The sequence below is a fragment of the Terrapene carolina genome, unplaced genomic scaffold, assembly GCF_002925995.2.
Source record: "Terrapene carolina triunguis isolate 2854851 unplaced genomic scaffold, T_m_triunguis-2.0 Scaffold69, whole genome shotgun sequence".
Taxonomy (NCBI): Eukaryota; Metazoa; Chordata; order Testudines; family Emydidae; genus Terrapene; species Terrapene triunguis.
The window spans coordinates 12,307,235-12,330,922 of NW_020664420.1; the positions used below are offsets into that span (position 1 = coordinate 12,307,235).

Genomic DNA, 23,688 nt, shown 5'->3' on the forward strand with positions numbered 1-23,688 from the left:
AAGTTCCTGGAGGATAGGTCCATCAATGTCTATTAGCCAGGATGGGCAGGGATGGAGTCCTTAGCCTCTGTTTGCCAGAAGCTGGGAATGGGTGACGGGATGGATCACCTGATCACCTGTTTTATTCATTCCCTCCGAAGCACCCAGCATTGGCCATGGTCAGAAGACTGGATACTGGGCTAGATGGACCTTTGGTCTGACTCAGTATGGCCGTTCTTATGTTCAAGGGAGAGAAAACAATTTGCCTAGACCTCTCATTTAGCCTTTTGAAATTAACGTAACAGACGATCTGTAGCTGTAGGGAGTCAAAAATAAGAAAGTTAGCACTAGTTGAAGATACACATTACTATCAATGATATGTTGCAGCAACAAGACCTAACAAGGAAGAAATTCTGACAATGTACTGTAATGTGCCAACAATCTAAATCTTTATTCCAATGATGTCTTCACAATTGATACTTGGGAGAGAAATATATTTCCCTAAATCTCTCATTTCCTAGTTTGGAGAAAGATACCTGTATGGTTTTCACACCACTAGAGGTCATCACACGCTGCCCAAATGAAACGTGACTAATAACAAATTAACCTATTGGCTTCATGAGGGCTGTCTCTTGTGATTTTGTAAACTTCTTTTGTATTGACTGCGGTTTTCCAGCCCAACTGGGCTATTTATAACTGACCGTTGCAGGTTTTTTTTTAGCAGTTGCAGGTTGTGTTATTTTGTGCTATTTTGCTTGTAGTGTCAGAAACTTCTCTCTGACAGAATTTGCTGCTTATGTTCTACAGAGCGGGATCTAACCAACTGAGCATGCTCAGTAACATCTGCTGAAGCTGCTGCCCTCACTTGGAATCGGTTTCTACTGCCTGCTCTTAACAGGTATTAAAGGGGGCAAATCAGAGGGGGGTGAGTGGCTGGGCAGGGTTTGAGCAGGGGGCAGAAATTAACTGGCCAGGTAAGGTGACCAGACAGCAAATGTGAAAAATCGGACGGGGGTGGGGGGTAATAGGAGCCTATATAATAAAAAGCCCCAAATATTGGGACTGTCCCTATAAAATCGGGACATCTGGTCACCCTAGGGGGGGTCAAGCAGCTGGAGGCAGGGGCAGGAGAGAGGCAAAATCAGAGGGGGAGTAGCAGGCAGGGTTAAACCCAGGGGTGAGGGGCTGCCAGAGGGTGGCAAAACCCCGGCATGGGGAGGGACAGAGAGGGGAGTGACAGTTACCCTGATGGGATAAGCTACCTGCCATGTGTGCAAAAACAGGGTTAAGGGCAGAGGGGCTTTTTTATTTCCTCTCTCACAGGCCAGACTAGGTCTCAGCACAGGCTTCCTAGGGCTGGGTTCTTAAAGGCACAGGCAGCCCAATGCCTAGACAGGGCAGCTCCCCTCTATCTGATATACTCACTGATAGACTTGATTCAGTGAAATATTTTACATTCACCCCAAAAAACAATGTGTCAAAAAGTCTCATAGCAATTCACAAATTTGTTTTATCTGCTGCGGTAATTCCCTGAATTGCACTCCTTTCCTTGTAATCCATTTTAAATATAATTTTGCTCCTTTTAATTGTGTACTTTTTAAAATGTTAATTTTATTACTCTTATGACTCTTTAGCACTTCATCATTTACCTTTGTGCAGATGTATGTCATTATGCTATTTAATTTATATTTTAATAGCAAATACTTATCGAAAATATTTATAAGTAAATAGTTGCTAGAAGTTTTAGCAATGACATCTGAGTTTCTAGTATAGCACTTGCCCTATATATGCCTCCCATTGATATCAGCATGAGCTGTTAATATGTTCTGGAGGAGATTTATGATCAAATACCTGTCAAAGTGAAATGAAAATCCTAATTTGGCTGAAAATATTCATTTAAAAACAGTTAAAAGATTTAGAAAGGTAAGTTAATGGATGAATACAGTAAAGGAAATGTATATTTAAACTACAGGATCCAACCTAATAGTTTTGTAAAACACATTTAAAAAAAATCTTTTATGGTATTAAGAATGTAATGCTATTTGGGAAAAAAAATAAATCAGTTGTAGAATAACTCACTTGCTTTTTTAATTGAATTTAAATCAATCCAGCAAATGCAATGTCAGCTCCATGCTGTCCCTAGTTGTAACATGGCTTGCCCATACAATGACAATTTAATATTGTAAAGTTATTTCTTCCAGTTCATAACATGATTTAATAACTTTTAGATGTTTCTTTTTGTACAAAATCTAGATACCGTGGAGAAGGGATAATTAAGAATGTGCCTGCAAAAGTAATTCCTTGTATGTATCTTCCTGAATTCTGAGCCAAGTGGAACAAAGCATTACAATCCTACAAGCTGTTAGAAACAACTGACCAGGTAATACAGTAATTTTATATAAAGCTTTCACTACAGGTTTTAACTGTGTGTTGCCTGATTAGATATGGAAACATTCACCTCTAGGTGTCCAGTGTCGTAGAAATGTAGGGCTGGAAGGGACCTCAAGAGGTCATCTTGTCCAGCCGCCTGCACTGAGGCAGGATAAGTTACCTAGACCATCCCTAACACGTTTGTCTGGCCTGTTCTTAAAAACCTCCGGTTATGGGAATTCCACAACCTGCATTGGAAGCCTTTTCCAGTGCTTAACTATCTTTATAGTTAGAAAGTTTTTCCTAATATATAAACTAAATCTCCCTGGCTGACGATTAAGCTCATTACTGTTTGTTCTACATTCACCGGACATGGAGAACAATTCATCACCATCCTCTTTATAGCAGCCCTCAGCGTATCTGAAGACCGTTTTCAAGTCCCCCTGCACTCTTACTTTCTCAAGACTAAACATGCCCAGTTTTATTCACCTTTCCTCATAGGTCAGGTTTTCAAAACCTTTTGTCATTTTTGTTGCTCTCCTCTGGACTCTCTCCAATTTATCCACATCTTTCCTAAAGTGTGGCACCCAAAATTGGACACAGTACTCTAGCGGAGGCCTCACCAGTGCCAAGCAGAGCAGGACAATTACCTCCCATGTCTTACATACAACACTCTTGTTAATATACTCCAGAATATTAGCCATTTCGCAACTGCATCACATTATTGACTTATGTGCAGCTTGTGATCCATTATAGCTATGGTTTTCAAACTTTTTTTCTGGGTACCCAGTTGAAGAAAACTGTTGATGCCCACGACCCAACGGAGCTGGGGATGAGGGGTTTGGAGTGTGGGAGGGGCTCACGGCTGGGGCGGAGGGTTGGGGTGCAGGGGTGAAGGCTGTGGGGTGGGGCTGGGAATGGGGGTTTCAGGGCATGGGAGGGGGCTCTGGGCTGGGGTGTGGGAGGGGGTCAGGGCTCTGGGCTGGAAGTGTAGGGTCTGGGGTGGGGCCAGGGATGAGGGGTTTGGGGTGCAGAAGGGGCTCTGGGTTTGTGGAGGGGCCTCAGGGCTGGGGCAGAGGGTTGGGGTGAGGGAGGGGATCAGGGCTCTGGGCTGGGGGGTTCAGGCTCTGGGGCCAGGGATGAGGGGTTTGGGGTGCAGGAAGAGGTTCCAGGTTTGGGGGGGCTCAGGACTGGGGGGGGCTCAGGACTGGGGCAGGGGATTGGGGTGCGGACTTACCTCTGGTGGCTCCTGGTCAGCAGTGCAGCCGGGGTGCAGAGGCAGGCTTCGTGCCTGTCCTGGCACCACGGACTCCGCTGCGCCCCAGAAGCAGCCAGCAGCAGGTCCGACTCTCACCCGCAGGCACCCCCCTCCAATTCCCATTGGCCAGTTCCCGGCCAATGGGAGTGCGGAGCCGGTGCTCGGGGCAGGGGCAGCGTGCGGAGCCCCGTGGCCCCCCGGCCCCGAAGCCGGACCCGCTGCTGGCCGCTTCCAGGGTGCAGCCCAGTGTCGGAAAAGGTAGGCACTAGCCTGCCTTAGCTGAGCAGCACCGCCAATGGGACTTTTAACGTCCCAGTCGGCGATGCTGACCAGAGAAAGGCGACCCAGTGCCTTACATGCCGCGACCCAACCCACGGTTTGAAAAACATTGCATTATAGTATAATGTATGAATGTTAACAGTGACTAAAAATATTACCGTCTAATGGCTTCAACAATCTCTGCTCATTTCTCAGTCGACAAGGGTTCACATTACAATGAATACTTTTAATTGTACCACTGGTGACAGCCTCAGAGATGCCAAGGATTGAATGGACAGAGAAGAACGTCAGACAAGATCCCTCTGCTTCAGGGGAGAGGCACATTAGAGGGGCAGTCGGGGGAAGCTTGCACAGACACACTTTGTACATTGGATAAAATAAAAAACAATTAGACCATTCCTCTGAGCTTTTGTTTGAAATTTAACTGGAGGCTGTGCTGATATTTCAGATATGCCAAAGTCAGATACTGTGGACAACCGAGTGATTGATTTGGTATTGCATTGTACTAGCACAGCAGCATCTGTTTGGACCACTTCTGATTTTAGATCTAGTGCCAATCTCACTAAAAGTTAGGAACACAAAATATGTGATAGTCTCTGAAGAGGAGGATCAGCTCTTAATTGTTAAAGGTGAATTGCAAAGGAAACAAAAAATGTTTGGTTAGCCTTTAAGTATAAAGGAGGCCTCCATTTAACAAACTTTAAAGTCCTCTACTAAAACAGGAAAACTAGCATTCAATATTTCTAGTACTAAAAAAAGCAGAAAATAGCTTTTTGGAACTACTAACATTGAGGCTGGCTTGTACAGAATAAAGAGCGCAATCTGTTTCCTTTGAGGTCCATCTTCCATAGCAGCCGGTACCTTCATGCATCTGGGAAGCACTGAAAAACAGACTGTGTGGCAGACCTTGGGTATGACAAAATAAAGATGACTAACAGTTCCCTTTAGAGTGTTTCTTTGAGTCAGTTTTTCTCACACACCCATTTGGCCACATATCAGCTGGGAGGCTAGAGAGTGCAAGCAACAGATCCAGCCATTCCATCTTTGTAGGAACCACTATTACGTAAAAAAAAAAATTAAATAGAAAGTTGATTAAATGTTACAAGTAAATACTGTGCACACACAAAAAGCAGGGCACAACTGTATGATTTCTGTTTTAATCCTCATTCCTTTGTGTGGGTGTGGCATTTGGGTGATGGCAGCAGAACGTGTTTTCCACACTGGATACTTGGTTTGATCACTGAATAAGTACATTTTTCAAGCACTCTCTCACACTATGTCTGACATAATAGAGCATGACAGTGGCGTTGTGAAGACCACTGCAGTTAAGGTGCAACACACACCAAGCATAGCTTCCTTCCCCTCTCCCCCAGTTGCATTTACTAATTATTGATGTTTGCCAGCTGAGTGACTCTTCTGCCCTGAAATACTGCCACACCTTATGGTCTTGGACATAAAGCATCAAATCTCAAAGGTGGTTTTAATAGGCATTCCTGTAAAAACATACGTGCTCTATTAGAAATCTGCATTTAGGGCAATTGTTTGCACAATCAATAGATATCTTTTTGAAATCTAGCCTAGAATGTAACTGTTGGAAATACAATACAAAAAACTTAATAGAGTTATCAATATACACCTCTACCCAGATATAACACGACCCGATATAACCCGAATTCGGATATAACGCGGTAAAGCAGCGCTCCAGGGGGGCGGGGCTGCACACTCCGGCAGATCAAAGCAAGTTCAATATAATGCGGTTTCATCTATAACGTGGTAAGATTTTTTGGCTCCCGAGGACAGCGTTATATCGGGCTAGAGGTGTATGTATCATTTGGGGAAAGATGTTTCCTTTTTAAAAACTACATTCAAGTCAACATGACTAATTGTTTAACCAATAGATTCTTCATTTTTAATTCTGGTTTTTGCTCACTTAGCTGTCAGTGTGGGCTATCAAAAATGCCCCCCCATCTCCATCTTGCATCCAGGGTCATAAAAACCCTTGTGGATGTGTGTTCACCCTTGCCGGAATAAGTATTAATGTCTTATATAAAGCAAGGTCTCTGAAATACAGTAACCTTCTACCTACAAAAATTAAAACTGATCTGGTTTTGACATATATATGAATTTCTGTGGTACCAGTTGTACTTTAGGGACACTTTGGATTTGATTGTAGATCCCAATTTTGTGGCTCAGACCTGCCTCTTCTGACATGGTGCTCTCAATCACAATCACATGAGACTTGCATGTGCTACACTGGTTTGCTGAAGCTCATTTTCTATTAACTCTGTGTATGCTACATCCCTTCACTTTAATAGAGAGGATATTTCAGCATGTACATTTTGTAGATCATATTCAAAGATTTATTCCTCTCCAGAATTCTCATTGTTGGATAAATATTTTATTTTAAAGCTTCGGTTCCCTTTCTTACAGGAATCCAGAACATTCCAAACTAATTGTGTTTATCCAGCCAGAACGGGGAGGAATGCTCCTACAGTCAGTGGTGGAGATAGCATTGCTTACTACCCTCATAAATCTAATCACTGAAGCAAGGTCTGGAATAAAGATGCTAAAGAATTATACACCAATGCCAAACATAAGAGGAAAGTTGTATACATATAAATCATATGCAGCTGTCACCTAAGTTCATTTTAAAATTAAAGAATTTGAGATCTTTAATATTTTAAGTGTGATGTGTATATGGAGAATGTAAATGTGTAGTTTAATTTCATGTACTTCTGTTCGTAGCAGAAATAATGACTAAGCATAACAGTACATTTTGCTATTTTTAAAGAAAAAGCTTTTTTTTTTTTTTTTTTTAAATCAGAGCCCGAGTTGCCATCAAAACACACAAAATAGAGTCAGACTTCATTGTAACCTAAAAATACAGTGTTCTGTAACACACTTTCACTTCATTTACTGTGTAAAGTTATTGTGAGATAATTTTGTTATGTAGCAATTGTCAATTAGTATGTTCCTCTGAGGAACTAGTCAGTATTTAGAATTTAAGCATAATCTGATTTTGCCCTAGAATTAAAAGCATTGGCATTTTAATAATAAAATATCTCATTAGATTAGTACATCTCAAAGTTATTTTATCTTGAATAAAACAGGCAAGGTATTAACAACTGTAAATGTGTTTATTACAAGTTACTTCGCAAGAATAATTAGCTAACATTTAAACATCAATTTTGTAATCAGTCTTCATTGGCCAAGATTTTTTTAAAATTATACTTCAACAATTACGCAAAAAAAAAAAAAAAAAAAAAAGTTCCGTTAAGTCCGGATTTCCGTAAGTCAGGTTTGTGTAACCTGGGGAGCATCTGTATTCCTAAATCCATATTGAGGTAAATCAGCGAAGTAGTTAAGCACGTTCTTAAGTATCTTGCCAAACTGGAGCCTAGGCTAATCAATGGCTGGAAATGCTGACAACTGTCTTGGTGGCTATTCCAACTACAAATAGTAAAAGCCTATTTGTGAGTTAAACTGGCTGTGATGCTCTGGTCACATTACCGATGTGTTTTACCTCTAGCAGTTAGGGACTGTAACTACTAAGAAAGCAGTACTTTTTTCTCTATATTCCATTAGTTTCACAAGCCCCACCATCCAAGTCAGTATTTTCTGTATTTTGAGTTTAAAAAAAATGTTTTAACAGCAAGAACATCCATGCCCTAATGGATGCCATTTGGTTGATACAAGAACAAGTGTAAGTGTTTCAAACTGGATTGCAATGTTTTAGTACATGTAGTAACAACTGGAGGATTCAATCACATCTAATGTGCATTTAAGGGGAAGTAAGTCTCCCTTGTGGCTCTCTTTGGACTAAATAAAACATTAATCTGCTAGTTTAACACAAGAATACATAGTATTAAATCACTTTTTAAAGGAATTATCAATAGTTTTACACTGTTGTTGAGATGGTCTGTTCCTTTTTGTATGCTATTTTGTCACATTACACTTTAAAACAGTGCATTTCTTTAATGCATGAATATGATTGTATTACCTCCTTATTTTATCACAAATGTTTTACACCAGTCATCTCTGTATTATGTATATAATCATTTTGGTTTAAAATACCTTAATAAACTGTTAGACTGTGGTGAACACAACACTGCATTCTTTTTTCCTTTGTTTGTTTTTAGCTTTTCAGAAGGTTTATTCATATGCATTTTGGAAACAGGTTTTAGATTCTTCCATTCAGCCAGTAGTTCCTTTTGCATTTCAGCAGGTAGTTCAGAAAAAATATTTGGGTCAACATTAGGAGGAAATACAATTCTTCCTTCTCCTAACGCTTGCTCTCTCTGACCTTTATCCTGAGAGCCTGCTCCAATGGGCTGCTCTTGTCTGTCTGAACTGTGGGGCTGAAGAAAATGTTGACTTTGCATGTTCAATACAATTGAATCAGTGCTATTGAAATTCAGTGATTCCTTAGGTACTTGTTCCATACAGTCATCTATTAGTGCCCTTTCAGGGTACTCAGGAGGATCCTGTAGACTGAGAATACAGTTAGGATTAGGCCTGTGTACCATGGCTGTCTCCAGCTCACTGGTAGATTGAAAGTGTTCTCTGCATACCAGACTGCTGATACTATGATCTGCTCTTCTGGAATTCGGGGTAGTGTGCATTTGTTCTTGTGCAAAAAATGGTAGTGCTCCTTTAGAAAAGGGTAATGGCTGACTCAAAACATTCTTTGTATGGATCCTTTGCCCAGTTTTGTCAGAAATAATTTCCTCTTTAATGTTTTCTGGAAGCTGACTGAAGACCTCCTGGTCAATGCCAGCAGGAAGCAAATGAATTGGGGAAACAGGAATTCTATGTTCTTCTGTGCAGCTTTTGGTTTCTAGTGAAGATTCTCTAGTTCTTGTATTTCTAATTCTTCCATCTGGTACAAAACTGCAGGAGTTCACCTGGTCTTGTGGAACACCTTCCATTTTCTGCAGCATAAAATATATTATTTAGCTACATAGTGCATATGAAATATATTAAATGATTAAAAGGATATCATGTCAAATACAATTTTATTAATACTGATCCCTTAAATCCTACTTCCACATACAAAAAATTACCACTGAATCATCTGGCAACAAAGATTTTTCTATTCAGCACAGTACTTAGAGATAGATGACAGACCAGATATTTAAAGAGAGTTTTGCTGGGGTTGTAAAACAAGTAATTTCAAAAGCAACATTAAACTGGGTATCTCATCGTACCGTCTGGCAGCCCAGCTACATCAAAGTCTTTCAATATGCCTAAATACTTATTTAAGGACTGTATCATTAAAGTTAGCATCTAAAGAAAATTTAAAAGGGAAAAAACTTTCAAACCAAATTATGTTGCACCCAGAAAAAAAGAATGACCTTGTGTATACAAGTAATTATCAGAGAAGAGAGAAGATATGTGAGCATGGACACCTGAGAAGTCGGGGTAGGGAGTTAACAGAGCTGAATGTCTGCATATAGGTTGTATGACAGATTGTGGAAGGGAAGGTGGTCAGCTATGGACAAAATGTGCAAAGTTTACATCTTTGTTCTTGGTTCTCTCCTTTTTTCACTGCACATCTCACCTAAGGGAGTAATTGCATACCAAATACTGATAATTATAGACACAAGTGTCTGTTTGCCTGTATAAATGTGTGACTTGTAGTCATGATTACTTGTATGTAACCAAAGACCAGAATTTTGATAATTTAACCTCAAGTTTCTAAATACAAAGTAGATCTTAAATGATAAACAGTACAGTGGCTCACAAATACTAAAGAATTAAAAAATATACACATCTGGGGTGAAGTGCTAGCCCCACTGAAATCAATGTGAGTTTTACTAGTGTCTTCAATGAGGCCAAGATTTCAACCATGGTTTTTGTCAACTTCCCTATATTTCCATTAAAAAAAAAAAAAAAACTATATTAAAGTAACACATCATAGTTGATTTAAATGATGTAAGTGAGATTTGAAGATGAAATCCTACCCTTAACTCACCCTGTTCAGGCTAGGAATTAAAAGCATATGGAAAATAAAGCAATCCAGTGTTTGAAGACACACTTATAGCTAAGTGCAAAAAGGTAAATTAAGGGCACTTTAACAAGATTTAATTCAAGCTAAACAGTTAAAGATATTTTATGAGGGAAAGAAATATTTAGGTCACTTCAGTTCCACCATGACCTACAGATCACACATTACAGAAGCACTGAGGTTTTCAAAAATGGATGCTGAAAAATGAGGCTCTTAACTTCATATTTAGGCATCTAATTAAGTGGCCTGATTTTTCAGACGTGCTGAGTAGGCAGAAGAGCTTCCATTAAAGTCTGTGGGAAACCTAATTTTAGGCATCCACTTCTGAAAACCTTGGCTCCACAAGCTCATCTCTCTTTCCGACAGTAATAAAGTTTAATTGCCTAGTATTGTCCCATTCAAGACATGGCAACTGAAAACAAAGAAGTATCCTTTGTTTATGCTATCCCAAAGAAGGATAGCGTAAACACATCTTGTAAATAGCTTGTACTCAGGAGAGCTCACAGAGGTCTTCATTTTTACTACCTAGATGATATTTGGGACTATAAAACTTCTTAAGAAAGTATTTAAAAATCATTAAGGATACTAGAGCATATACATAGTCTCAGTCTGAATTTAATGCACTTGATTTGATTGACAGTTTTTAATAATCTTCAACTTACTTTGCCAGAACTTGAAGGGGGTGACAACCGAGTTAAATAAAATCCTATGGATCCTTTGGTGAGGCTAGGCAGAGCTTTAAGATTTGAGAAGCAGACACTCAGAAGGGTAAGATGAAATGGCATCTCCACTTTTATCATCTTTCTAAACAATTTCATAAGGATACCAACCAGTGGGTCCACAACATCATAGTTTCCTGAACATGAAATGTAAACAAACAGCAGAATTAATTTAAACTTTTCTATAAGGGGCTAAATGGAATTAAGGTTTGTGCATGAGATAGTCTGGACTTTCAACACTTTGCACTAATGCAAAATAAGTTGGCATTTACCCTAATTGTTGAATGCACTGAAAAATCTCAGTTCTTAGGAAATGTGAGGGATTTTAACTACAGCTATGCCAAGTAAGGCACATTTATTTGATCATCTGAAAATAAAGAGGCTGTTAAATTTACAGTTTTTGACACTTAAAAAGGTTTTCTGAAATGAATGTTATGATTGCAAGAAGTGCCAGACTGACAACCCTAGAGACATGCCCACAGAATCTCTATAGCATAGACATTAATGGTACAAGCTCTCCTGTTCTGCCCTGCCATCTCTGTTGTGAAGTGATGTGATAATTGGAAAAGTGGTCAATTTAAACAAGCAATTAAACTAACATCCTGCAAATGGAAAAGGCCTTTCTATACAACAGAGTAGCTCACTATCCATTTCTATTAAATCGTCTTCAAACGGATCCAATTAATGACAACGACAATTTGTGTGATATGGCTATCTGACAACAAAGATCTAGACTGAGAGCACTTATTTACTTTACGCAGGAGAGTGTGGACATATCAGATGGCAATAACTTTTGGTCTCTTCCAGTCTAGACTGGATTCAGAGGTGAAACCCTTTACTAATTCCTGTCTATGATTACAGTATTTTATTAAACCCTATACTTACTGAGAAAAAACATAATGATACTGAATAGTAGTGAAGTGATAGGTCAAATATGGGGAAAAGATAAACTCCATATGAAGTGGCAAATGAAAGACTGTGATCTCTATTTAGGATGGACAAACCCTGGCTTCAGGAGGAGGAAGACTGTATACATGTCACACACTGTTGGATAAGGAGTGATTCAGAAAGATCCTGAAATCTTATAGCTAACAGCCATACAAAATTCCTTTCACTCACTCATCCCTTGCATGCAATTTCTTTCTCTTTTCTTTTTGGACAGTGATGAGTTACATTTAATTAATGTTTCAACATCAGGGTAAAAGGCAGGCAAGTATATTTTGTGCCTGGGTTAGTAAACTCCCATAACAATCTTGCAAGGCTGAGTAGGGTGACCAGATGTCCCAATTTTGGGGTCTTTTTCTTATATAGGCTCCTATTACTCCCCACCCCGTCCTGATTTTTCACATTTGCTGTCTGCTCACCCTAAGGCTGAGTTAACAACTTTGTTACTTATTAAACAAAGTTATTCCTGCCAGGAAGTCCTGTGTTTTTAACATTGTTTCACTGAGGTACATCTATCACATAAAAACAAAGCAATACTTCAAATTAAAAAAAAAAAAAAGAGTATATGAAACATTGTTCAGAAACCTAGATTTAAAGTAACTTAAAGCAAAACAAAGGTTATGCTTAATACTTGAAACTTTATTGATACTAAAATTAATAGACTGATAAACCTTCCTTCCGAGAAGAAAGTATCGTTTCACTGTTCCTATGAATGTGCCAAATACTTGGGTGTCTTTACAGTTAGACACACCCTGGTTAAAATTTCAAAGAACATATTGTGCACCAAAGTAACAACTGACCAAATACTTTCTGAAAACAAAACTTCAGAAAAGCTCTTACCTGTCCCAAATTTCTGAATGACATGAGAGGGAATAGGACACTGACGACTCTCCCGACTAAACCATTTATTAGTTGATGAAAATTTACGGATGGTTAATCTTATTGTATGTGGCTTTCTTCCATCTTTGGATATTCTGAAGAAAATTAAAGTGTGCAGCGCAATTAACATTACTGCTGCTTTACAAATACTTTCAAAGCAATTGGATCAAGTAAATAATGTATATCTTTTTTAAATCCATCAAGAAAGTAAAACAAAATAATGGTAATAGTATAGAACATAAAAAGCTTTAGCTTTAATTTCTTTCCTGCCTCATTTCCCCCAATTGATACCATCTAGTGCTTCCTAACTCAACTCTATTTATTGGCAATGTCTATTTATTTCTTCACATTTTTTACAAATGGTTTCAATAAACAGTTTTTGTTTAGTATTGCACACAGTTGAAGATTTATAGAAAAAAAACTTACTATTTTATTCACTTAAGGAAAAAAATCTCTGCATTAGTAAAGAAAGTGGTGGAAGCCCCATTGTTTGAGATTTTTAGACATGGACTGCTGGAAGTACTAGAATATAGTTCTCAACCTAGAGATGCAACCATCTTGTCCATCCCATATTGTTAAGTGGTAGTAAGGTCCCAGTATTAAAAGGCAGTCCTGATATGTAAAAGGTTGAGAATGACTGTACTAGAAAATACGTTGAAGGGAACAATTCTACTTGGCAGAGTGGAAGGCTAACACCCTCCACCCCTGTGGTGTCCTGGAACCCTGGATCCAAGCCCTGGGTAAGCACAATTTCTGTCTAGATGGAAGGGGAGTTAGGCCTGAGCCTGAATTCAAACCCTGGGGTTACACTGAAGTGTAGACATACTTGTGGTAGCTACAGTAATCAAGACAGGAGATAAGGGGAATGAATTAATTCTTCCTGTCTGTACAAAAAGAAATGGAAGTATCTTGATGATGATGTAGGAGAAGCAGAATTTGGATACTGCCTGAGTGGTAATGGAAAGGGAAGAGTTGAAGATGACCCCAAGGTTATAAGCCTGTAACAGGAATGATGATGGTGTTGTCTGTGGTTGTGCAGAACAGTAGAAGGCAAGATAAGGAGTTCAGTTTTGGCCACGTTAAGCTTAAGTTGATGGCACAACATTAAAGAGATGTCAGAGAAACCGGCTGAGATGCAAGATCAAACCAAGGGAAGCAGTCAGAAGTAGAGAAGAAGATGTGAGACAGAAGCATAACAATAGTAACTGAAACCATGCAAGTGGATAAGATCACCCAGGGACAGGATAGAGAGAGAAAAAGAGGAGGCCTATGAAATCACCAAGAGAATAGAAGAAAGACTGGAGGGGACACACAAAAAGATGCAACGCAGGATGATCAGAGATGTAGGAGAATGAGGAGCCGGCAGAATCATGAAAGCTAAAAGGAAGACAAGGCCGTTAGAAAGCATGATCAGCTGTGTCAAAAGCAACAGAAAGGTTGAAGAGGTAAGAATGGAAGAGCTTACAGACATTGGTGAGAACAGTTGCAGTGGAGTGGAGAGGGTGAAAGCCAGACTGGGGGAGAGGAGCAGGATACAGTTGCAGGAGCAGAATTTGAGGCAACAGTTGTAGAGGGCACATTTCACAAGTTCAGCTATAAAGGGCAGAAGGTAATGAGGAAGTAGTTAGAGAGGCAGGTGGGGTTGAGGGGCCGCATTCTGAAGATAGGAGAGACCAAAGTATGCTCTGCAAAATATGAGACAAACCTTACATATGCCCAGTGTTCTTTCAGGTCACAAACTCAGTCAGCAATAAGAACAAATGAAGACAGTCACCTGTCTAAAAGGTTAGCAAGTAGTTCTTCAATTTTCCTTTTAACGTCCACTTCTGATGAACATTTTTTAAAAGAATCTTCATCACTAAGGGACTGTAAGAAATGCAATAGTCCTTTTAATTTTGTGTATTACCAAGTGACCAAGCAAATTCAAAAGATATGAAAGGGAATCGCTTTTCCACATAATTCACATATTAACCTATGGAACTCATAGCCACAAAATACCATTAAGCCTAGAGCTCAGCAGGATTCAAAAAAGGATCAGACATTAATAGAGGTAACAAAAATATCCTGAGTTATAATAGTAAATATAAATAAAATTAAAATAATTTTAGAAGGAATATGAACTGCCATGTTTTACAGCATAAGCCAACCTCTAGCTATGGGGAGTTGGGAAAAACTTTCCTGGGTGGCAGGATATCCCATAACTGTAGGATTTCATGTACCTTACTCTGAAGCAGCTAGTACTGACCACTGTCAGAGACAGGATCCCAGAATAGATGGACTACTGGTCTGATCCAGTATGACAATTGCTTTGTTCATTATGACTGGATTTCAGCTAGCTCAGCAAAACTGGACTCAAAGAGTGCAATCTTTCTCATTCTGAAAAACTGTATTTTCATATGTCATTTGTACCTGAGGAGGTCCTGAGGAGGTCACAGGGGAGTCATCCTCTCCATAGCTGAGCTTTTGAATGTGCTGAGCAATTGAAACTCCTAGTTCCTTTTCTAGTATTACAGGTGAAAAGGTCTGGAGATCACGCACACTGCTGAGACCCAGCAACTCTAGGCGCTTGGTAGTTTTATAGCCAATCCCTAGATGAAAAAGGTGTGTGATAACGTGAGTAAAATTTCTTTACAAAATAATACAGTACACAGCAAAGTCATTTAAAAGATTAAGATATGCTTAGCAAGTTGTACTTATAATTTATATATTACATAAAATACTAAAAACTAATTTATTATTTGGTTAATAAACTAAAATACTTTTTCCCTATAAATTATATTTATAAGGTCTTGCCATATAAAACTAGACATTATCAAATATAACCATTTTAATTATAGAACTGGAAGTTCTTTGAAGCAACAGTTTCAGGTAATTGAGACCCACATTTTAGGACTGAGCAAATTTTTTTTTTTTTTTCAAAAGTATGTATATCAATATCAATGTTTGGGTTTCAATGAAAACAGTCTGAGATTTATACATTCTTTTTAGGTATTTGCAACCCAAACGCTTTTGTGTTACCGCAGAACCAAAAGTGACATGGACTGGAGGACAGAAGTACAAACTAGTAGAGTTTCATTGACTAGTTTGAGTAAAATGCAAAAAGTAAAAATAAATACGAAAAAACAGATTTTAAAATTTTCAGTTTTAAAAGTATAGTGTGTATATTAAAATTATGAATTCTCACAATGTCTATATGAAAGATTGTGGCACCAATATCTTACCAGGCACTTTTCTGATGTGATCAAGGCTGCCTACTAGGTCCTGACAGCTTTCAGGTAAAAGAACTGTTTGTTGATTTGGTTTGAAGGTGCCAGATACTAGTTTAGATAGTAATTTGTTAGAGGCCACTCCTGCACAGCCTGTAAGACCCAATCTATTGTACATGGCTTCCCTCATCTCTGCTGCAATCTGAGATCCAATGACAAGTCTTATATGCATAACATCATGTAAATTGACAGCTGTGGAGACAAAAAAAAGAGGTGGTCACTTCTCAGCATACAATGACCACTCACATCACTACAGGTCCTTTCGCTAATAAGAAGATTTTTATGCTTATAACCCATTAAAAACTTTATGGGAAAGAGTGTGGTCTACTGTGTAGATCAAGGGGCTGAATGTAAGGACTATTGGGTTCTCTGTCTGGTACTGCCATGGAGTAAGTATTTAACCTCTTTGTACCTCAGTTACTTCCTCTCTAAAATTAAAAGGGTAATACTCTAGTATCACAGAATTATGGTGAGAATTACTTAATATTTGGAAAGCACTTTAAGGATAAATGCACTCTATAAATCTTTAAGAGATGTCAAAGAAGAATATTTAAATATCATCATGTAACAGACTCTTGCCTCAATATAACCAAAGGAAAAAGTAAATGAATTAGAGATTTAGGAGTACAACATTCGTTTAATTAAGGTAACTGGAAGGTGTCCATCTCTGTTACTCAAGTGTGAACGCTAATGAAATGAGATCTTATTAAGGCAGTTCTTTCTCAGAACTGTATTAAAAATTATAGCAACAGTTGATATTAACATCTGGTCTGGTAAAAATCAACTGCTCTTTTCCTTCATTTATGAAATGAATACAAATCTTGCTATGCCAACTGTGGGCACTTGTGAGCTAGAAGGATCCCAGTGGAGAATATGAATCAGTCCAAGTTCTACAGTCAGCCCCCAGTGACTTCAGTATAAGTCTCCCATGCAGGCATCCCGTATAGCAAAACTTTGCTCTGTTTTTCGGTATACATTAAGGATATTTTGGATGAAAATTTCAATTAGCTGACACACAGTAGCCAAACACTTAAAACTAAATTTTCATGAATTAACATGAAAGCTGTTACTTCAAGCTCAATCAAACAAGGTATTGAATTCTACATTTAACTGTCTTTTTTGAAGACCACATAAACAAAAGAATCTATTCTCCCAACTCACTGTGCATGCCCAACTTCCACTGACATATTCCACTCAAAATAATGAGATTCTCATATGAAATTATGATATATTGCAAGCCAGTTCCTGGCAGTCTAACCACAGGGAAAATAAAAGTTTTCCAGGCAATACTGTATTGAATAGGAAATGTGTTTTCATGCAGTTTTGAAAGTTTAATAAATTCAGTTAAAGATAAAATTTAGTACAAAAAGTAATAACACTTAATACAATATTTTAGCAAAATAGGGAATAACCACTCACTTTGATTATTATACACATGACCAGACACAGACACTTTGGAACAGCCATCTCTTTGCAGCTGTGCTAGTCTCTTCTCTACCAACTCTGTGATATCCACAAAATTTTCATCAAATCCAAGTCTTTCTACCAGTGGACTGAATTCTTCCAATAGCTCTATGGAAAAAAGCAAAGTACATAACTGGGACAGGTATGACAAACACAGGCATATCTTTAGACTACTGTATCCACTTTATAAATGTTAACTATCTCTCATTGTTTTATGCACTGTTGCTGTAGCCGTGTTGGTTCCAGGACATTAGGGAGACAAGGTGATCTGAAGAAAAGCTCTGTGTAAACTTGCCTCTCTCACTACCAGAAGCTGGTCTGAGTAAGAGATATTACACCTCACCCACCTCGTCTCAACTGTATCTCAGTGAGCCAGGGACTGTATGCTGGCTGGTGGGGAAGGTTACCAAGCTCCATCCAAGATCTAAAATTGCTGGGGGGCATAATTACTAGACTCTGGGACAGGTAAATTCTTACAGAAAAGTACCAACCCCATGATGAATTGCATATACTGGTTCAAACCAAGCCCTGCTTTTGATCCAACAAATTGACATGACTCTTTAACCAAGATGGAGACCCTCCTTAAGTGTTTGAAAGACTGGAACCCAATAGGGTCTGTGACCGAATGCACCCCTGTATTCACTGCCTATACACCACTGAAATAATCTTTGTACAAAATATGCCTTGTGAGGTATCACTTGAAAACTAATAACTTGTTGGTCAATAATGTCATGGTGAAAAACATGTAGCAACATAATATGTAAAGTTATGAACATAAGATGAAGTTTTGACTGAAATGTGTTTACTGGACAAGTCTGGGGAGTGGGTAAATCAGTTTCTTGAAGATGAAGGACAAACTGATGCTTCTAGCCCTGTGTCATCAAAGTCGATTGGCAATTCCTGGTCAAGTGGCCATTCTTTGGCAGCAGAGGGGGGCAGAAACAGATGGATTTGTATTTTAACAAACATGGAACCTCTTTCACCACAAGACCCCATGTCTCCATCCTCAGAACTGGAAGGAACTTTATCTAGGTGTAACCCTCAGGAAAATGCATTTCAAAGGGTGACTGGACTATAAAAGGGAGGTTGAAAAACACCCCAGGTACTCTCTATCCCTCTCTCTCTCGCTCTTTCAGAAGGCAAAGTAACCAGCCTTTGGGAGGGTTCTGAGAGGATCTGAGAATTTGTTCAGCCCTGTTGCTGGGAACATGTGGTAAGGATTTCACCTTGAACCATGTCTAGTTTGTTAAGTTTTAGTTATTAGAAAGCATTTAAGCTTTATTTCTTTTGTAGCCATTTGTGATTTCAATACACCTCTACCCCGATAAAACGCGACCTGATATAACATGAATTTGGATACAACGCGGTAAAGCAGTGCTCCGGGGGGGGAGGCTGTGCACTCCGGCGGATCAAAGCAAGTTCGATATAACGCGGTTTCACCTATAAAACGCAGTAAGATTTTTTGGCTCCTGACGACAGCATTATATCGGGGGTAGAGGTGTACCTTATACTTGTACTCACTTAAACCCTCTCTTTGAAATTAAATAAACTTGTTTTATTATTTAATCAAAACGAATCCAGTGACATCTTTAAACTGAATTGTTTAGTAACTCTAAAGTACCATACTGTCGTACACTGATCCGTTACAGGGGCAACAGTATCTGAACTGTCCAGGAGAGGGCTGGGCATTGCAGAACACAAGTTTCTGGGGAAAATCCAGGACTGGAAGTGTGTTGGTGTCACTCTGTAAGTGGTAACCAAGGCTGCTGGAAGCTAGAGTGTGGCTGGCATGTTGCTGACAGGCTGCTGGGGTCAGAGTTGCTGGACCAGGACGGCAGCTACACAGACACGAAGGGTGTTACCTACATGCTAGAGGGCTGTTTGTGGGACCTAAACAGCAAAGCATTGTGAGGCACCCGAGGTTGCAAGGCAGGAGGCGACACCCCTTACTAGTCTGGATTGCACCCTGGAATGGCATAGAGTCTCCATAAGGAGAAAGGGGGTATCTCTAGTAAGCGAAAGTATGTGTTTAGACTGGTTATTGTTTTATTATGTTTTCTCTGTAATATGTTTGTCCTAAAATAAATGTACTGTGCTTTGCATATGGCTGTTTGGTCTCTGGTAAATCACTGTCTTAGCCCTTGAGAGACAGCTGAGTTAGGGCAGACCTGTGGGAATAATCACAGTGAATTGCAGGATGCTGCAGCCTAAATGTCAGGTCTGGAGGGAGAGGGACACAGGTCCCTGTCTGGAAAGAGGTGGTGGTGGCTAGATCCCCGATACTTAAGGGAACATCCCTTGAGCAAACTACACAGGGAGTCAGAGGTGCAGTAGATCTGAAATTGTGACAATAACCACAGTGTAATAATGTAAACTTGGGACTTCATATTCTCTACAATCCACAGTGGATTTCCCACTGATCTAAATGAGAAATTTGCACAGAACTCAAGGGGAGAATATAGCCGCAAGGTAATACTAAAATGTATTTATTCAATACCTTATTCTCTCTTCAGCACTCAATGAGAAAATTTGCTTTCCTTTAGGCCACTGCTATTTTGCCGTATGATTTACTTCCTTTCTCTGCTCCTTTCCCTCTTCTCTTTGTGAGTTTTCAAGTTTTTAAACTTCTGTAATTCTTTCCCTGCAGCAACTCCAAATTCCCAATCCTGTGGACTTCATTATCAACCCCTTGAAGAAGATTAACAAGGGACAGGGGAGTTCATACTTCTGAGTCACTGACTCAGGCTATCTGCAGTCTCAGGCAGATGTCATGACATCAGTTTCCCCTCAGTTCATTTTTGGAAGGTTCTCTCTGCAGCCATGATGCCTTGAAACTTACCTTTCATTTGAAAAATATTAACATTAAAGATTCTGCAGAGTCCTAGTATGTCACGCAGGCCATTTAAATTCACCAAGTTGGCTGAATCCAGCATACACCTCTAATCTAGATAATGACTGAGTCCAACTGCTTAGTTCGTGAAATCTGATGGAATCAGAGACAGAGATGGCATCCCCTACAAGCCTTATGACAATTTTCTAAAGCTCATATAAAATCAGAAATGTTTATGCAGGAAAATATTTTTACCATAATAAGTATATGTACAGTACTTATTTCCCACTATTAAAAAACTGTTAACCTGTACCTGTAACCTTGTATGACATTTCTCTGTATTGTGTCAGGTCCTCTCCATTAACTAGCACTAGCTCTGGGCATTTTTCTTTAGCATCTCTGACAGACATACATTTCTGAAGTCCAAGTCTCCTGGCTTCATAGTTACAGGTAACAACCAAGTATTTCTGCTGAACACCTGGAAACAAAGGTAGAAAATCATAACACATTTTAAGGAGTCACTTGTTTATTACAGTACTTCCATGCCACTGATTTACACTTTGCTATCAAAGCCTGTAATGCAAATCCCTCAATCAGTAAAAAATTTAATACTGTTTTTAAGAAGAAATACACCCTAATTTTATTGTGCAAGACTGAAGGAAGCAGGACCCTTGTTCATGTTCTTAGAACATTTTATGGTAATAAAATATTTTTTCTTAAATGCCATATTCATTTTTCACTTATTAAAAGGTATTCTCACTACTTTTGGCCCTTATCATGCAACCTGATCTATACATGGGCACATCTGCATTAGTATAAAAATCATTAAAAAAATATTTACTTCACTCTTTTTCTCCATTGATTAATAAATTCACATGCAATAGTACCAACAGCTTTAAGCTCAAATGAACCTTACAACCAAATGGAGTAAACTATGAAAGACCAGAGTATGAGTAAAAAAGTATCTTTGTCTTTCCCAACCACATAAACATAAACCAAACAGCAATAAACAGCAACATATAAATTTACCTAAAGGTTTGTCTCTTAATTCAGGATTATGGATCATTTCTACTTGTGCATAAAAGCAGTCCAGGTCAGTATGCACAATTACCCTGTGCGCTGTACTTCCTGATGGCACAGTCTTGTCATGACCTGCTGCAATGAAAATATACAACCAAGTTTAAAGATGATAACATCCTTCTTACCCTTGTCAATAATGCAGCAAATGATCTCACACATGAAAACTATGCTTGGAAACCACGCACTGTGTGGCAAAGTAGAGAGTTTATAAACTGTACATTAATTCGGTCAGAAGCCAATTGGCACAGTGGGTTGGTATCAGTAAAAGATACTGCTGACTACATCCTGAAGACCTCTTTTAGATGGCCAGTGCCACCTCGATTCTTTTTTACTGAATAATTGTATTAAGTTATATTTTTGATACAGCACCCTTTATATTGTATGCCTTGGTTTATTTTAATTAATGCTAGAAAATGTATAAGAATTTTCCTGCTCTATTTAGAAGCATCTAGTGGGTGGGCACAAAAGTGACAACACCAAACATACTTCCTACCTCTTTCTGAGAATACACCTGCCTAGTATCTCTACAATTTCAGCTTTTCTGCTGCTACAGGTTTAAATAAATAAACCTGTCTATGAAAGAATGCACACATGAACTCCACCTACTAGCAGCCCATGAGCGATGCAACCGATCATCAACCAGAGAGCAAAAATGCTGTCAAGTGCAAAAAGCAAACTTTATAGAAATATATTTTTTAATTATATAGTAAGGCCCATACTATATAATTTCAAAAAAATATATTTCTTAAAGTTTAAATCAGTTATGCTGGTTCTTGACCCAAAGATGAAAATTTTCTTAGGAACATTTAAGAAAAAGTGTACTAAGCTACATTTTAATACGCAAAAAATATCAGATTTCCCCCCTTCTGGAAACTTCTGTTTTGTTTTCTTTAGACGAACGAGAATGCACTTTAAGTTATCTGAGAATGTGCTGAAATGTGCAACATTCAACTGCTTCAATCCAAGGTTTCTAATTCCATTGAATTGGTTTTTTGCATGTTCCTAATGTGAAACAGGACTGAACACTGGGAGCAGCACCATTTTCTAGATAATATTATTTATATTATCTTCATGCAGATGTGGTGTTTTACAAGCAAATATGATGCCAGAGTTCAGCTACATTGTCAACATTTAAATAGGTTTGGAGGCATTACATTTGTGTAGGTAAATACTGATTTCCCCATACACACACAAACCAACAAAAATATTTCCACTGATAATAACTGAAATGTACAGACAGGCAAAGTAACAAAATTTCTGTTTGAGAACTTACTAGTGTGCGATTTGAGAAAATTTACTTCATATATTTTGACAGGTGATGTTGGCAATTTGTGTTTTAACTGTTACAAAGCTTTAACTTTTTAAATCTCACTCCGTCTACTCTCATTAAATTATTGTCGTCTGTCACAGCCCACATTGTTATAGCCCTGCCCCCCAAAAAATCCCACAAATGTGAAAATTTAAAAATTGCTAAAACCTAGGAAAATGATTAAAAATAAGCATTGTTATTCTCCATCAAAATTATATAAAAAAAAGTTAGTCGAATTCTGACAAGCTCCACATTTGAACTAGCCCCAAAATCTGACGGGGGGGGGAAAGCATTGAGGGGGAGATAGGAGGGGCGCTGTGCGGAGACAGGGGCACTGGAGGACACTGAGGGAGAAACAGGGAGGAGGGGGAAAGGGGGGAGAAAACCAGGGGGGCGCCGGGGGAACGCTGCTAGGGGGCAGAACGGATCCCAGGGGGAGTCGCTCAGTTCCGGGCGGGACAAAGACTCGTATCGGGGCCCCAGCTCTCGACGTCTGTCTGACTTTGCCGCCCGGCGGGCTCCAGATTCTCCCCGCCGGCAACAGCTCCAGCCCCTCCCCCCACCCCGTTCTCGGTGTGAGGCGGCCCGCGGGGCCCGTATTTACATTGTGCTCCGAGAGTGGTGGAGGAGCCTCTCCCGGGCGCCGCATGGTTCCAAGGACCGCCAGGCTCCGGGCAAAGCCAATCCGGTTCCTCCTCCTCCTCCTCCTCCTCCGGGAGCTCCATGCAGCCGCCGCAGCGGAGAGGCGGACTGAGCTGCTCGGCTCCCGACCGGCCCGCACGCGGAGCTCAGCCCTGCGCTGGCTGACGGGGGATGGGTATCGCGCGCGCTTCGCTATGAACCCCCCCGCCAGCTCTCCCTAGCCACACCCACTGTGTGCGCCGTGGGGTCAGCCCGCACCCTCCGGCCGGAGCGACCCACGGGCACAAACCACGGGCATACAGTGCCCTCGAATGCGGTCCGACACTAAAACCGCTGCAGGCAGGAGACACGGGAGCTCAGCCTCACCCACAGCAGCCAGGCGGGGTGTGTCAGACGTAACACCTCCCTGCTGCACCACTTACCCACCCAGCCCAGGCCTGGCTGGCAGGGTCCGCGCCTCTCACTAGCGCAAGCGGGGTAGAGGAAAGCAAAGGCTTTGCTGCAAAGCCTTCCCTCGGCAACACCCTTCACGCCCCTGGCAGGCGTGCGCGGGTGCTCCGATGGTATCGCAGTCACTATTACTGCGATGAGGGCCATATAAGGCCCTGGAGAGAGAGGTACAGAATCTGCACGGACAGCAACGGGGACATGGAGGTGGGAG

The 23,688-nt window shown here is 39.9% G+C and overlaps 1 protein-coding gene and 1 long non-coding RNA gene across 3 annotated transcripts; one reads left to right on the forward strand and one right to left on the reverse strand.

Annotated features, from left to right (window-relative positions):
• Nucleotides 1-596: 596 nt before the first annotated feature.
• LOC112104684 lies at nt 597-7,145 on the forward strand. Its single transcript, XR_002907943.3, has 3 exons — nt 597-877; nt 2,233-2,359; nt 6,317-7,145. It is a non-coding gene; the product is annotated as an uncharacterized LOC112104684 (long non-coding RNA).
• On the reverse strand, nt 4,847-23,422 carry POLI (DNA polymerase iota). Of its 2 annotated transcripts, none has more exons than XM_026649012.2 (11): nt 22,990-23,422; nt 21,026-21,148; nt 20,310-20,474; nt 17,122-17,274; nt 15,658-15,894; nt 14,846-15,024; nt 14,211-14,302; nt 12,398-12,531; nt 10,556-10,749; nt 7,961-8,817; nt 4,847-4,942 (listed from the first exon to the last, which is right to left on the reverse strand). In XM_026649012.2, exons 1-11 carry the CDS (start codon nt 23,108-23,110, stop codon nt 4,894-4,896), a joined length of 2,304 nt encoding a protein of 767 aa, XP_026504797.1. In that variant the 5' UTR covers nt 23,111-23,422; the 3' UTR covers nt 4,847-4,893. The 2 variants fall into 2 exon arrangements, with proteins under 2 accessions (XP_026504797.1, XP_026504796.1); XM_026649011.2 differs by having other exon boundaries at nt 21,026-21,151.
• Between the last annotated feature and the right edge of the window lie 266 nt (nt 23,423-23,688).

Coding starts and splice junctions, on each gene's coding strand:
- POLI (XM_026649011.2), bottom strand. CDS start 23,110: ATGGAGCTCCCGGAGGAGGAGGAGGAGGAGGAGGAACCGGATTGGCTT. Junction 21,152..22,989: donor CACCACTCTCGGAGCACAAT/GTAAATACGGGC, acceptor TTTTCATTGCAG/CAGGTCATGACAAGACTGTG. Junction 20,475..21,025: donor ATTAAGAGACAAACCTTTAG/GTAAATTTATAT, acceptor CTTTGTTTCCAG/GTGTTCAGCAGAAATACTTG.